Below are 15,947 nucleotides of genomic sequence, written 5' to 3'. Positions count from 1 at the left end.
AAATCCAGTGCCACTTCCCTTTCAACAGGGTTTTTCCAGGAAGGTGTATCCCAAGTGTGTTCTCCACTCCCTATGGCAGTGAATAGGCTGACTTTTCTCCTCTATCCCAAGGAACTCTACTTCTCTAACAGTCTATGCAGAACAGGTCCTCTCTTCCATGGTTGCTGGGCTTTCTACATTGCCCATACTGGAGGGGAAGCTGGTGTCAGAACAGGTCACTCCAGGGGATGGAATCCACCACAGCCACCACATGGCACAGCATGAACTTCTACAATCATCATAAATATTTATTAACAGGTCCTGTGGAAAAAAAAAAAAAAAGGAAGATGGTGAAGCTTTGCTGGTCTCTCCTCCTCTTAAGTTTGCTCAGTGGGCAACTCGACGCCAACCCTGGACTTAAAGTGAGGATCACCCAGAAGGGGTTAGAATACGGTATGTGTGATGTTTTCAGGATCTGATGGTCGTATTGCATTGAAACCTGGTAAAACAGACATCTCAGGAAGCAGTGGCAGTGGAAGGAAATGGAAGAAATCACAGGCTATAAAGAAAAGGAAATTTTAAGAGCACAATATAGCAGACACAGTAAGCTGCTTGACAGCATTGTACATCATATTGAGGTTCATTTGATTTCAGATATTGAAACAGTAAGTTCAACTTTTGCCATGACTAGGAGTGAGATCTGAAATAGCACTGCTGGGTGTCAAATGAGATACCCTCTTCTTTCTGATTCTGTGTCCATCCCATCTCCTAAGCCAGAAGCACATAGCTATAAATTCCCAGGCAGTATGAAAGACAACGGAACTAATCACTGTTTTCCTGTAGCCAAGGAGGTTGGGCTGGAAATCCTGAAGCAGAATATGGAGAAGGAACATTTCCCTGATCTGAGTGGCTATGAGAAATTTGGGCTTGGTAATGTCAAATACAACATCTCAAGGTAAGTATTCTCTCCAGGGGCAATTTGTGTTTGACTGAAATTTGAATCTTGTTTTGTGTTCACCCTGACTTGTGAAATATAAACTTCTCCTTTTCTTTTCTCCCCCTTATCTCCCTCATGCTCTAGAATACGTGTCACTGCTGTTGAATTCCCCAGTGCTTCCATCTCCCTTATACCTGGGACTGGGATAAAACTGGTGATTGGAAATGCTTCTCTAACCTTCGATATGAACTGGAACATAAGGACTTGGATGTTGTACGTATAGCCTCATGTGTCCTCGGATTTTTCTTGATGGAGAATTTAAAGATCAAAACACAAAATCTAGTTGTTCTTGTGACCTCTTCATGGCAAAGGTGCTCTTTAACAGCTAGTAGCTAGTAGTAGTAACCCAGGAGTATAAACTGGTCTTTCTCAACAGGTCTGCTGGTGGGAGACAGACCCTGCTCCCTCAGCCATGAGCACTAATAATAAAGACCCCATGGCTGAGAAACCCCTATGCGAATAGTAAAGGATAGAGCATCTAGCTGAACACTGTTGTCCACTCTGCCAACTAATGACACATTTCGAAAAGTTGCAGTACAGTGGATCATAGTCCAGTATAATGAACACTCCCAGTGCAGCTACACTGTTAGAAACCCTGTGCTGTGCCTCCAAGAGCTATAGTTCGAAAGCTGGTAGGAAAATGGACAAGCAAATGGTTATACCCTTAAAGCAGTCTCCACACCTTCCTAGTCCCAGATTGTTTCAGAGGAAAGAAATTCCCCATCCTCTTCCACACAACTTCACATATTACCTATATTGCTAAACTGACTGAATTACAGCAATCTCTGATCTGCACTTCTGGGCTTCTGCTGTCGGGGACAGCAGGGCTGGCTGCTTGCAAGGGGAGGGGACCTGGGAGCTGAGCGTGATGGCATGGCAGGAGGGGCAGTGCCCTCACTGGCTAGTACCCAAGACAGGCAAGCAGGGCAGGTTAGTGGCAGTGAGAAGCAACAGACACCAGTTCAGATTGCCAGGCAAATCTGAGGCAAAGTCAGGAAGTCAAGGCAGCAAAGCACTGTCAAGATTAACTAAGTAGAAGGTCACACATAGGTGTAGCTACAGCATAGCTTGAGCAAAGACCTGAGCTCCAATGCAGCTCATAAACCAAGGGTAGAGACCCCTAACAAGGCTTTTCACAGCTCTTTATCACAACCAGGTTTTGAACAACTTGATCCAAATTAACACAGCTTCACCATACCGGAGCTGGTCTTGAGCAAGGGCTGCCAGACCCCTGGGAGGGGTGGGGAAGAGGGCACAGCACCTATTGGGGCACTCCAGGCCATGATACGGGTTTGTGTGGACCCTCCTCAGACACCAATAGATTAAATCCCAGTACAGCCATCTTGCCCTATGTCATATCAGGCATACCCCAGTTCCCTCTGCTGTGGGCACAGGTCTTGTAAAAGGTATAAAATACTTTAAAAAAGTATATTACTTACTTTCCCAAAACCATAATTTTCTAAAACTTCTAGCTGGAAATCTGTGTAGAATACTTGATTCTTTGCAGACCCCATTAAAATCTATTTTCCTTATGAGCAATGCAATAAAAACTATTCAGATAAACAACTTCATCTTCAGTGAAAAGAGTCTGTTTGAGAGTTACTCTTGAATAATCACTAACAATAGGTCGTTTATATATTTTTACTTTATGCAGCAAAGACAGTGGAAGAAGCACAGTGTACATTTCAAAGGTGTTTGTTACTGCAATCTTGTCAACACCCCTGGATAGTAGGGGTCATACATCAATATCACTTACCAGCTGCCGGACAACTTCTGGTGATATAGACATCAAGTTGAGTGGAAAAAGTGGGTAAGTAGAAGAGATCTGTATATGCTCTGGGAGAAAATAACTGTCAAATGAATGGTACAAAGACAACTTCACAAAATAGGGCACCTCTTTTGGCACCACAAGTGAGAATCAGGGCCATAATCGAGTGTTACAATGGCCAAATTTGACCATTGTCCTTGTATTTGTGCACACTGTCGCTTGAGTAAAGAATAAATACAGCAGTTCTGGTCAGTTTAAACAATCCCTTTTGCTCCTTCAGCACCCACTTCTTTCCAAATACTGCTCTACTCTTCAGCTCTAGATAGAAGTTACCTGCTTTCACTATGCTTTAAGTACTCCTAGTCACAGTGCTACCAAAATTGCACAGAACCAGACTGCTGTCTGTTGTGCCTCTGGTTACAACCCTGTGCAACATTATTTCATTGTTTTCTTGTGCTTCTCTCACTGTCTGAATACAACTCTTGTCACCTGGTTTTAGGTTCGTTTGTTTGTTTTTACTTGCATTGGAAATTCCTAGTGCAGAGACTACTTATTTATTCTGTGTTTGTACAAACATGACAGTGGTAATATGAAGAATTCCTTATTCGTAAAGATGAATCTATCCAGGCTAGTTGCTGAGATGCTTAGTGGAGAAATTACCTCCTTTTAAATGGTGGCTCTCTGAGAGTTGTTACATTTCAGAAAGCTCCCTTGTGTACTAGAATATCACATTCAGAGGCCATTAAACTCATGTTCTGCAGAGGTATCTGATTTCCTGTTAATGACTGTAATACTTGACCCATTAATTGCTTTCTTCCTTTCCCCTAGCTTCCTGCATAACTTCTTTATCAAGTATCTGAAGAAACCCATTCACAGGAGCTTGGTCACTAACGTAAGCCTTTCAAATTATGTAGAGGAGGCATTTAAGGAGTGTGACTTTCACAAGTCAATGCTGTGAACTTGGCAAAGGAAGAACTAGGAAAAGAACATAATCCTATTCTAGTCTGATGAGTACAGTCACTGTTTTGCCAGCCAGAAATGCTTCCAGATAAATTACCGAGTTCACGGCCAAGGTAGTGACTAGTCCACAGCTAGGTTCAACCAAGGCAGCAGTAGGGCTGGAAAATGTAGTTATTTTCCCATTGCAATACAGAATAAGTCTCTGCCTGTCTACCTACAGGCATCCTGGATTTGGGGTAATTTTTCTACTCGGCAGACAAAACATATATTGGGTCATGCATAGAGATGTTGTAGTACATCACCTGATAGTATGACATATTTAAACTTCGTATCAAAGAGGTGCGTAGTTGTGATGACCACCTGCCCAGGGCCTCTGAGAGGAGACAGAGCTTGAGATAGCTGTGATTCTGCCTCAGGACAGGGATCTCTCCTGTGAGACTTATGTGAGACCTCTGTTTCCTTCATGTGCTCTTAAGGCTGTGGTTTTGTCACCCCCATCAGGCTGCCTTTGACAACTTCTCACTCTATTGCCTAAAGGCAGCTCTGACATAGGATGTGCTTACACTGTACCAATAGAAACCTTGGAAAACCTTGGAGAACGAGTTAGCTGAAGAAAAGGTAGTGTAGGCATTTTGACAAATATTACAACGTATGTCACATAAGCAGAAAGGTTTGCTAGCACACAGGTAAGAAGTGCTTGCAGGTCCATGCTAATCAGGCCATAACTTGAGTGTTCTTTTATACAGTCATGTCCCAACATCAGATCTGGGATCCAGTTGATAGATGGTGACCTCCAATCACTGAATGGTAAGGCACTAGTGATATCTTTTCCTTCATCTTTCTTCCTCCTGTTCAGTGAAATTCTGCAGTTTCCTTAATAGCAGCTGGTCAGCAAAGCCTCCAGGAGCAGTATCACACCCTCTGATCTGTCTGCTCCCTTGCTTACAGGACCACTGTTAAATAAAGGGAGTGGTACTCAGGCAAGAAAAGGATATTTCTGAGAAGCCGAGGACTTGGGAGTGAGAGAAGCCAAGGACTTGAGAGCAAGTCTCAACTTGCAAATGTGGCAGTGTGCACTTCAGTGTCAGAAACGCCACTTAGAGGCCACACAGCACTGATGCTAAGGCAGTTTTCCATTCCCTCCCATGCTCTGAGTCCTCCTGCACACATAGCACTTTACAAGCTGAAGCCTGCTCTCCTAGCCTGCCTGGAAATCTAAATTTTACTTGCTTCCCAGTTTAACCATTTTGGGTTAGATTTGCAGGCGTTTAAGACACCCAAAGTGTTGGGCAGATACCATGTGCAAAACACAAGTACCTAAGCACATCAGACACCCACCTTTCTGGGGGAGTATGTGCAAGTTAGAAGCACTCTGGATGCTCTCAGCACTGCTTGACAAGAAACCCCAACACCTCCTTATGCCCTGAAGCACTGGTATGACCGTTTCCTCTTTTTAATTAGACCAAATTTACTTTTTCACAATGAGGAAACTAAAGAAGGTGCTTTAAAGAAGGTGCCAGTATAAACATCAAGGTCAGAATGCATGTTAGGAGGTCCCTGGTTGTGTTTTTACCTACTCTTTGGAACAACTTGTGTCATTCTCCTTCAGGAACTGACTTTGTTTTAAGTATACATAAAATTCTTTCTGTTTTTTTTGTAATATTGGGTATTTTGCATTATCTACCACCCTTACAGTCATAATGCCAATTGATGATTTGGCCGAAGTAGACTACTCCTTAAATAGCTTGCCAGCGGTATCCCGACCATTCATTGACCTGGACTTAAAGGTAATTGCCTGTGGTGCTATTTGCCAAGATTGCTGTGGTTTTTATTATTGTATGATCCACTTCCTAAGACGAACATGATTGCTGTTCTGAACATTAAGACTTAGTAACTGAGAAGCCAGACATTTCAAAGCACTATTGCATTTGTTATTGTAATAATTTTTAACAGCCCTGTTGTAAAATGAATTATTTAAAAACCACATCTTTTTTTTAATTGCTGTGGAATTCATTATAGCAAATGGAGAGCAGTAAAGGTTGACTAAGGAAGTTGGAAGAAAAAAAGAGAAAGGGAAAGGAGAGAAAAAAGGTATTCAACTTCATCCTTCTCTCACAGTGGATTAATATCTGGGACTTCTCTGTGCAGTCAGTCAGGGGAAGATTTCTACTAACTAGATGCATCTGCTGTCAGATAAGAGAGGAAGAAAAAGAGCGAGACTATAGGAGCAAGAATTAAACCTCTGGCACCTTGAATGGGAAAACAGAAGACCCTTGAAAAAGCATGGGAGCTCAAGGAGTGCTGCTGAGTTTGAAGGCCTGAAAGGTTCTTTCAAATAAGGGGAAAAAATCTCCTTACATACTGAAACTAAAGTCAGACTAGCACCTAATTCTTGAGTGACTTGATTGTCATTCCATTTGGTTGAGAGTAGTTATCATCATAGCGTCTGAGATCCTTAATTAAGTTTAAGATGCCTTGCACTATGTGTTCTACAAAGGGAGACTGAAAAGAGTCTTATCACAAACATCGTCTAAATTAAGTATAAACAAGAGACAACAGGGAAACAAGAGAGGAAGGGACACAAAGGAACCATAAGCCAGTATCAGTCAGTATGGTAGACACTGGTCTCAGCACACCAGCTCTGCAGCTGCTGTCAAGCATTTCTGGGTATTGTAGCAACTAGATTTTAAGCAGGGGTTTGAGGCAGGCTAAAGATGTAATGGTATGGCTGTTTACAAGGCTACTTTCCCACATAAGATGCAACGTGAGGGGAAAAATACAAAGCGAGTGACTTATATCCAGCAAGTGAGGATTGAATGGGGAGGTCATGGGCAAAACAACTGAGCACTTTGTAAGCGTTTTGATAGCCCTTAGAAGGAAACACAAAATTTAGGCATAGATGAGGAGGAGCTGAGAAAATAAAGACATAAAATACATTTGAGATTAAACAGAAAGGGGCAACTAATAAAAGGGATACAAAAATCTTAATCTCTGAGTATCTTCCTCACTTTAAATCAGTTTTACCTTTTTGTTTCGCCTGGATGCATTTGGAAGTACATTAGATCTGCAAGCCTTGACTGATATCATGGGTAGTGCAAAAGACAACATAGGTGTTTTCAAGACTGTCTGACATAACTTTCCTTTCTCTCTCATAGGCGTTCTTTTGTCTGCACAAGTTACAACTTGCTTCCGGGTAGAACAAGGTGTTGATTCTGACCTAGAAAGACCTCTGGTTTTAGAGACCATTGGATAGCTCTAGGTGGCAGTTCTCAGATTTGAATTCCTACAGATGGGGAAAGGAGAAAGTAAAGCTTTTCAATAAGGAGGAGCCTTAGTCATGCTCTTCATGCAATATGTAGACCCTTAATTTAGACGCTTTGTTTTCTGAGGTGGTAGACTGTCTTTAGTAGCTGAACAGCATCTCAAAAGACAGATCTCAGGTGTCATCTGTGAAGGTGTCAAATCTCTGGAACTTGTCTTCACCACCTGCTTGAAAGCACCGAGGCTTCAGGATGTACTACAAAGCCTATGTACTCATTTATACACTAAATGAATAGCCTGAGCAAGGGAAAGTGGCATTAATTGTCTGCAGTCACTTTAAAGTCGTATTTTGACTCTGATTTTTTTTTTCTCTGACAAAAACTTTCAGGGGATAGTCTACCCAGCTGGAAACTATACTGGCCCTCCCTATGTGGCAGCTCCCTTCACTATCCCAGACCAAAGTGACTCCATGCTCTACCTTGCCTTCTCGGAGTACTTCTTTCAGACCTACTCATTTGCTTACTACACCGCAGGGGCCTTCAACATCACCATTGCAGAGGAGGTGAGTAGGACAGAGAGGAATGGGGTCAGAGTGGCTCAGGTCATCCAAGCTGGGGCTTTGACCTGCCAGTGGTCAGTATGTGGCTGTATAAAGCCTCTACTTGGCCTGCAAAGTCCTGAGACAGTAGATCATAAATACTAGAATATTGTTATGCTCTTTTATTTATGCTCTGTACAGATGCCTTAGGCCACATCCAGGGGTGTCAAGTTCCACTAAGCAAGGTACAAAATGCAGGCACTTTGCTACAAAAAAGAAAGTTTTTTAGACCTGAGGCGTAGCCTTTTCTGACATGGACAAAGGATCTACTCTGGGCAGCTTAGCAGCCTCAGTGGCTGTCTTCTGAGGGGTCTTTACAGACTGAAAGTACTAGGGGCCATGGAAGCAAAAGCATATGTCAAAGCCCAATAGCTGTGGCTCGGAGGCTAGCAGACTTGGCTAGCCTGTCTCCAGGAGGTTTGGTAAATTCCAAAACCTATAGATGGCAGCCCAAACTGTAATGATATTAAGCATTTGCTTTCCCAGGAAGTATTTCAGCACATATTATTGGGAATTAGCTTTAAGTATACTGAGTCCCTTAAAAATATTTCTGAGAGATACAAAATCAAAGATTCATTGAAATGACAGTAGTAATGCATTTAGAGAAAAGCTGACCATGAAGGTCAAATCTGGTAAGCTTATTTGTTTTCTCGTATTTTTTTTTTTCTCCAGACTTGCAGCTATTTTAATATAAGCACAGAGATATTTGGCAGCATCATCCCTGAGGTGAGTATCATTACTTCCACAAACTCTTAGGAAACCACCCTGTGTGGGTGTCAGACACCTCACTACTGGTATATCCCAAAGGCTTGTAGGGTCAGTAGGGCTCTTGCGCTGGAGAATCAGGCACATGTATGCCTCATAACAGCAGAGCAGATGGGCCTTGTCACCTCCCACCCCCACAATCAGTTGAATGACTTGCACTGTTACAAAACTTGGCCCATAATCTTGCACATCAATCTTTACTCTGGGCACTGTGCCCAAGCCACCGCTGTTCCCATGTAAAATCAGCTCTAGGCAGGAAAAAGCTTCCAGTCATGAGTCCTGCTCTGAGAGACTTCTGAGAGTGCCTCAGCTCAGAAGTAACACCTTTCTTCTGCCCAAACCTGCATAATTGTCTTTGCTTCACTGCTAGCCTGTGACTGACTAGCAGAAAGGAATCCGGTAAAGACCTGGGGAGGGATTATAGTGGGCACATGCAGGAAACCAAGCTAACGGATGGGCAGGAAACATTACATCTATGTAATACACAAGGCAGATGCACAGGATTTCCATTTATTTTAGGTGGAGGAGGTGAATATAACAGGACAGAGAATAGGAGCATGCATGGCTTCCACCAGCCTTCTCAGACAGAATGAGAAACCAAAAACGAGCATGAGACCCTAGGCCATGAATGCCGAGGCTGGATGAAATCAGACTCATGGTTCGAAGAGCTTCACATCCTTGTTCGCTCCCCAGATGATATTAAGTTCCTTCCTCACATATCTAAGAATGCTCCAAGGGCAGTCATCATATGGTCTTCTCCGTAAAATGCCATGAGCATTAATGCTAATATTCCACCCCCTCTGTTCTGAGTAATGAACTTGGTGAGCCTACTCGCTCTTCAAGCAATGGACAGAGTGAGGCTCCTCTGAGCATAGTGCAGAGCAGGAACCCATATCATGAGATGAGGGAATCTCAAAGTGAATGAATCCTGAGCTCTTTTATTGTGCGACTTAAATGTCACGTTCACGTTCCATTCCTTTCCTATGCTCACAAATAAGTATTTAATTTGTCTTAAAGTGATATGGAAGAAAATGTATTCCTAGAGTGGAAGGAAATTTCCACCACATTCCTGATGTGGCCAAGACTTAATTTATCACCACAGAAAACTTCTACCTCCTGCTTGCTTGAAAGAATCTTGTGTTAGCAGCTGTCCTTAACCTCGTCTTAAGGAACTACTTCAAAATAATTGCTTCAAGAATGAGAAAATGCAGCATTCTGATCTGATCTACAGGAAAAGTGGTTTTCTGTCTTTTTTTTTTTTTTTTTTTCTTTGAACCTTACAGGTAGCTGAATATTCAGTCACACCCTACCCAGTGATGTTGAAGCTAATGGCTACTGAAATACCTATCATCAGCTTAGAGGAGGATTCTTTCACAGTAGAGATTCAGGGCACCATGGAGGTGTTTGCTGTTCTGCCAGACTCAACTACCCAGTCATTGTTTACAATGAACATAGTAAGTACAATGAACAAGGTGACGTTTAACTCAAGGTTAAATATGTTTGTTCACTCCTCCTGTTAAAGCTCTGTACAAGAAACTGACAGATTTCTAGTACTTAAACATGCAAATTCCCCGTAGTCACAGGTAGTGCCTATATGGCCCCACCTAACCTACAGGACATTTCTATAGTGAAGAACATTTTCCTACAGATGGACAAAAATCCAAACATAGAGCAAGTCTGATTAAGTAAAGTTTTGTTCTCTGGAATGACAGTTCTGCAGGCATGAGTCATGCCTCTTGGTGACTTGTTCATTTAATTGAAAATTACTTTGATTAGTGAAAATCTCATTACCTGCATTTCAGCTCTTGTCAGTGCCATTCAGATAAGCAGACATTTACTGTGTGCAGCCTTGCATGGGCCATGGCCTAGGGAGAAAGTTCCATCTATATGAAACAGCTTCTGTACGTAACTGGGGAGATGGTATTTCTGTATTTGTGACTAATTCACAGCAAGGGTCCTGTTTTTCTTGTGTCTGATAACCCATGCTTTCTTTCTTCTGCAGGCAGCCAACACCAGCATTGCTCTGAATATATTTGACCAGAAATTGATGGGCTCACTATGTTTGAACAGGTAATTCAGCCTGGGATGGAAAGGATTTCCAGCCATTTGGAAGCATTAGCAATCCCAACATCAGCAGTTTAGGCAGATGATCAGATAACCATAGTTCAATGAACGCGTTTCCCTGGTGAGTTCATCTGCATCATTCTCTAATCCTCTATGTGGCTGCTCTTGTACAGTTTAGAGGAGTCAGGAAGCTTCTCTGTGACAGCTGCCACAGTCCCCAAGGAATACCAACCAGCTGTGGATTGCCACAAGGCAGTGGTCTTGTTGGACTTCTCTGCTCCTGAACATCTACTCTCCCCTCTGAGCTAGCTAAATTAAGTATGCAGGGCAGTTCTGATGATCATGAATCGTTTGAGAGCTTCCCTCTTCCCTTTCCAGCTGCCAAGACGCAACTGCTTTCTAGCCCACCTGTGCCACTAGGAAAGTGCAGAGGGGTCCAGGACACAGTAAAGGATCTGGACACCTGTGGTTCCCCTACACTGATATTCTTATAGCAGATGTTCTCCAGCTGAGGCACTGCAACTCCCAAGGGTCTGAAAGCTGGAGGCCAGAGGCTTGGGCATTTACACATCTAACATGTCATATTTTATAGAGAGAAGCTCTGCATATCAGGACCTTACAGCTGGGAATTGGGACCCTGATTTCATAAAAGTCCCTTGGGAAGACAGTTATAGCGTTAAGAATATGCAGAGTTCATCAGGGCACATAGGCATTACAAATTCAAGAAGGATAGTGCTGTTAGCATTTTTTGCAGCAACATTCAGAGAGGAAAATCTAGAGCGTGCTGACAGCTGGGATGCTGGTTCTGTGGAAACTCAGAAATCATATTTTGAATACATGTTGGGATACTTGAATATGTACTGAGTAAGTATTTGAATTTGGAAACAGAGACATTAGCAATGCAGCCATCAGCAGCAGTACCATACAATTAAAATAATTTTTCCTCCCACCCTGGTAAGGCTCACATCAAAGCATCATGTAGATGTACCAAAATCCTTGCAAAATATCTGAGAGCCTGCAAGCCCTTGATGCTACCCCCGGTAAAGTCAGTTGTCAGTAGGGTTTCCAAAACACAGCAGAGAGGGAGAAGCACACTCACATTGCTGGCTACAGCCCTTCTAGCATACTCTTTTGCATGCATGCTCAGCAACACCCCAAGAAAACCAACTCTTTCTCTACGAAGCCATATGCATTGTGTAAAAGATATCGCTTCCAAAGTCTCTTTACAGATGTTTCTTAAGGCCTGGAGCTCTACAGCAGTGACTGCACGTGACTAGAATAATGTGTGTTTATCCTTTCTAGTGACTCATCTTGTTTCACTTCTTTCCTTCAGGCTCCAGTTCTCCCTAGCCCACTCCAATGTTGGCTTTTTTGAGGTAAGCAGGTAGTTTAAGCCCATAGGAAATGCAAACCAGGAATATCAGTGATACCTTGTCTAAGGAGTAAGCAGTTAATTTTATTTGTATTTCTAAATAATTTGGCCTCATTCCTGCGTGGCTCTTTTCCTGTCTTCTGGCAGCCGCCTCTCTGCCGTGGACTTAAAAGTATATTCCTTGGGGCAAGTTAGTGCTCTGAAAATGCGGTACTCTGTAGTTTCCCTGACTGGTGTATCGTACTTCATCAGTAAGCAGAGACATCTCTCAAATCACAACGGTGAAACGCACAGCAGTAACCTGAACACGGAGCAGTGTGCTGTCTAAGCGACCACAAGCACGACTGAGGCAGAGGCACTGCATGTGGTGCACCAGTGCTCATCACAGATGCTCAGAATTACAGCAGGGGATGGCAGCCAAAATACTAGTCTCAGATGCCTGAAATAGTGCAGCTGTAGCCTTGCAGGGGAAAACCCTGCCTCCGCAGAGAGCCGTTTAATTCTGAGTACAGTCAATCAGTTCTGAGTAGCTGAGGAGAAAGGATTAAAACTGTTTTGGTCCTGCTTTGCTATTGGTGATCAATTATCTCACAAATAAAGGAAATAGACTGTTTTAAATGAAAATGTTGTCCAAGCATGATCAGAGCCATTTGCATTTTGCATCTCGCTTCCTTTGCATCATTCCAAAGGCTTAAGAACCAAAGGTCTCTTTAGCTTACGACTCTTCTGGGCAAACGAGAGCTGAAAGTTGAACATGAGCATACGAACTCCACCCAGGATTAGGGCACAGCAGTTCTACTGCTATCAGGAAGTGATGCCTAACTCATCTGTCTTTTCTTGTCTGTGGCAGATCTCGCTTCTGGAAAACATCCTGTCTTACATTTTACAGACAGAAGTAATTCCATCAGCTAATGGTAAGGCTGTATTTCAAAGCATCAACTAAAAACTTCCAGCAGAGTGGGTGATTCTAGGAACTTCTGCCGACTTTCTGCTTAAGTTTCCAGTTCCCATTAACTTGAGTGGGAAATGACCATCAGCCAGTAAGCAATGGAAGGGCAACGTTGGTCTGTAGGGGTGTAAGTGCCCCCTCTCGCTGGCACTGTTCTGCAAAAAGGGCGAAAAGGGCTTGGAAACTCATAATTCATCTGCCTCTGCCTCACTCAAGGTGGCCCTGGTGCATCAGTGAGAAGATGTCCCTCTAGTCTGCACACCTGCCTGAGGCCACTGTGTGTGAAATGTATTCCTCTTTATTAGACCAGCACAGGGCTTCTGCCTCTCACAAATCTTCTTTAAGGCCCCAGAGGGAGACATAGCTTTGCACCAGCCCTCTGTGCCGGGATGACCTTCACCTTCCTTAATTAATGGAGACAAATGGGAACAGGTTCTAATGATGCTAGAGCTGTAATAACAATCCCCCAGGTCACTAGGGACAAATCACTGAGTCTGTAATGTGTTGAACATGAAGTGCCTTGGTTTGGCTGCAAACACACTGCCAAGAGAAAAGCATCTGTAATTCTCTTTCCCCACCAGTAAATGAGCATCTTGTCTACCTCCCTGGGTTGCTTGTGAAAACTAAGAGGTTAATTGTTGTAAATGACATAAAAATAAATCTTGGATAAACAGGATTGTTGAAGGGCAGGTATTTATTATCTTTCCAATGCATACCTAAATCATTGTGCTTGTCTTATTTTTAAGCTAAACTGTCAAAAGGACTCCCTCTTCCCAACCTGGCCAATGTTACCCTGAGGAGACCTCACATTACAATTGTACAGGTGAGATTTTGACACTGTTATGAAAAGGTTATTCCTCCTTCTTTTTTTTTTTTTTTTCTAGTTGGCTAGGCATTTATTCATCTTCTGTTTGTATAAGAAACTTGATGGATTTCAGATAGTTAAGCAGTAAAAAGCCCCAAGTTTAAAATGATACCTGTAATAATGGTAAAATCTTATTAGAAACAAACTTCTCTTTCTTTGAGAGGAAAAGCTAGAACTGAATTAAATACATAACCACTGAGTGATCACACAGCTTGGTTAGCCTTGCGAGTTGCAAGTCAGTGTGAGAACAGTTTTACCTTTAAAATTTTGTTCAAGTTTGGCCAACCAAATCACATTAGAGTTATCGCTATCCCAACAGTCCTGCTGAACTTAGCAGGAATAGTTGAAATATGAGAGAGACGTGAATTCAATTTTGTGCACCTAGGATGAGTGGATTTTGTTAATAACTAGTTATAATGGCTGAGGCTGTTAGTCAAAAGCAGTTAGTGAGCTCTCAGAAAATATTCTTTGCTTGCTGGGTTTTTTTCTCCAAATCATGCCCTATTCTGTGCCTCTGGCAACAGTCTCTAGCCCTTAGATTGGACATACAGAATGTTGCTAGACAATCAATCAGTACAAGGGCATTGCTGACAAATGAACTCCCAGATAATGAGGAAGCCAGTTACGTTTCTCCACTTGATTGCCAACTTCTGATGATTTTCAGCTCTGAAGAGAGAGTCTCGAATCCTTTTTTGTGGTTAAGCACAAAGCACAACTCAGGAAAGAAACACAAAGGGCTTTTTAAACCTTTCTTTGCACCTCATATACGTGGCAGCAGCCAGCTATGCAGTCCCTACAAAATACAATTGCTTGGACACTGCTTTCAGTGGCACTAGTTGCCAACAACCTTATAAGCTAATCACAAATGAAGGATTTTAGTGGTTCTGTGGGGCCCATTCCTCACCTCACTTTCTCTGATCAGTCTCCTCATTAGTAAATATGTAAGAGGACACAGGAGAATTGCTATACCTTACCAATGTGAACAGGATGCCTATTTAAAAGCTAATTCTATAGGCTCCACTTCCAGTCCCAGTCTATTGGCTATGGTCAACAGAAAGACAGTTCTTCCCACTTTTCATAGATAACCGTATTAAACTTTGATGGGCTGCTCGCTGCAGGTTCCTTGTTCTGCGTGCGGTGACAAGGCGGGAAGCCTTAACAACAAGTTTAGACTAGATGTCTAATTCTTTAGTGGCTCAAATTAGGTAAAAAATAATCCCACCTTGTGATGATCGCCTAGTTGCCTCAAGGCTCAGATGAACTTTCCTGTGTAGGCTGTATGATCTTTAGATCTCCTTTCTGTTGCTAGCATGGTGCAAAGAGATGGCACCCAGGGAAAGATGGGGCTCTTTTGCAAAGTTCAAAGGACAGAGCTTAATAAAATTTGTTGCTTCCAAGGCTCAGCTGTTCTCAGTAGGTTTTCTGACCTTAAACACCAGGATCAAGTTGAAATTAAAAAAAAAAAAAAACAAAACCAAACCAAAACAAAACATAAATCCAAACCAAACAAAAAACAAACAAACCCCCCCACACAAACACACAACAAAACCAAACAAACAAAATAACACCTTCAATTTGTAATTCATAGCATTTCAGTAACTTTCTTCTCCCCACAGGGATACATGTTGATTTCTACTGACGTCCACTACAAACGCTAATGGAGAAGAGAGACCATTTGTTAAGCGTGAACTTCAAATCAATACTGTGACTCTGAAGGCTAAACACTGTCCAGCTGTACTGAAATGTGTAACTCGAGCTCTGGCAAGGGCGATGTCGTCCTGGCTGGGGACAAGGGGGGATGCAGGGAGGCAAAGAAAGTTGATGGTACGGTTGGGCTGTACAACAGAAGAGAACATATGACATATGCTTGACATTATTTATTCTGGAGTTCAACCAATGCAAAGGTGTTTTTAAGATTAATGCCTCTCTTGAAATACAGTCTTGTCTATACATTTCCAGAAAGGTGCTGCAGTCTCCTAAAAGAAGGAAAAGTACATTGTTAAAATGCTGCTAGGGCAGACATGCCTGCTAATCTTTTTCTACAGTAATGGTCTTAAATACCTTCCTCCTGAACATGGCGCACTAAGTACGAAGTGAGCCCTCTCCAGAACCACATCATACTGGGAACTGTCCCAATCACAGTAGGAACTAAAAATCTTACCAGTGTCTTAACTAAACGCTTAACACCAATCTTAACAAAGATGCAGAAGCAGTTCAGGAAGAGAGACAAAATGGCACTGCTACTGCCTTTGATACTCGCTCTCCCCCTGTGACTCTTCAAATCCTTTTGTCTGTCCTGTTCCCTGCTTAGCACTGCCTAGCCAGGTCAGATACATTTATCTCCTTCAGTGTTTCTGTGTAAGTCTGAC

At 42.6% G+C, this 15,947-nt stretch overlaps 1 protein-coding gene across 1 annotated transcript; it reads left to right on the top strand.

The window, feature by feature from the left end:
* The first annotated feature begins 326 nt into the window (after positions 1-326).
* On the top strand, positions 327-15,236 carry BPIFC (BPI fold containing family C). Its single transcript, XM_009952360.2, has 15 exons — positions 327-432; positions 823-934; positions 1,061-1,189; positions 2,631-2,786; positions 3,573-3,636; positions 4,451-4,511; positions 5,400-5,491; positions 7,354-7,527; positions 8,236-8,289; positions 9,612-9,782; positions 10,331-10,398; positions 11,726-11,768; positions 12,615-12,678; positions 13,460-13,536; positions 15,195-15,236. The coding sequence occupies exons 1-15, from the start codon at positions 327-329 to the stop codon at positions 15,234-15,236; spliced, it is 1,413 nt and encodes a 470-aa protein (XP_009950662.2).
* Positions 15,237-15,947: the final 711 nt, after the last annotated feature.

This window comes from Leptosomus discolor, chromosome 1, assembly GCF_034619465.1.
Source record: "Leptosomus discolor isolate bLepDis1 chromosome 1, bLepDis1.hap2, whole genome shotgun sequence".
Taxonomy (NCBI): Eukaryota; Metazoa; Chordata; class Aves; order Leptosomiformes; family Leptosomidae; genus Leptosomus; species Leptosomus discolor.
This window is presented reverse-complemented; position numbering and strand designations above follow the sequence as displayed.

Excerpts from the sequence above, each read along its gene's own strand:
- BPIFC (XM_009952360.2), top strand. The coding sequence starts at position 327 with ATGGTGAAGCTTTGCTGGTCTCTCCTCCTCTTAAGTTTGCTCAGTGGG. Across the intron at positions 1,190-2,630 it reads AACATAAGGACTTGGATGTT|CAAAGACAGTGGAAGAAGCA; the intron begins GTACGTATAGCC and ends TACTTTATGCAG. Across the intron at positions 5,492-7,353 it reads TCATTGACCTGGACTTAAAG|GGGATAGTCTACCCAGCTGG; the intron begins GTAATTGCCTGT and ends AAAAACTTTCAG.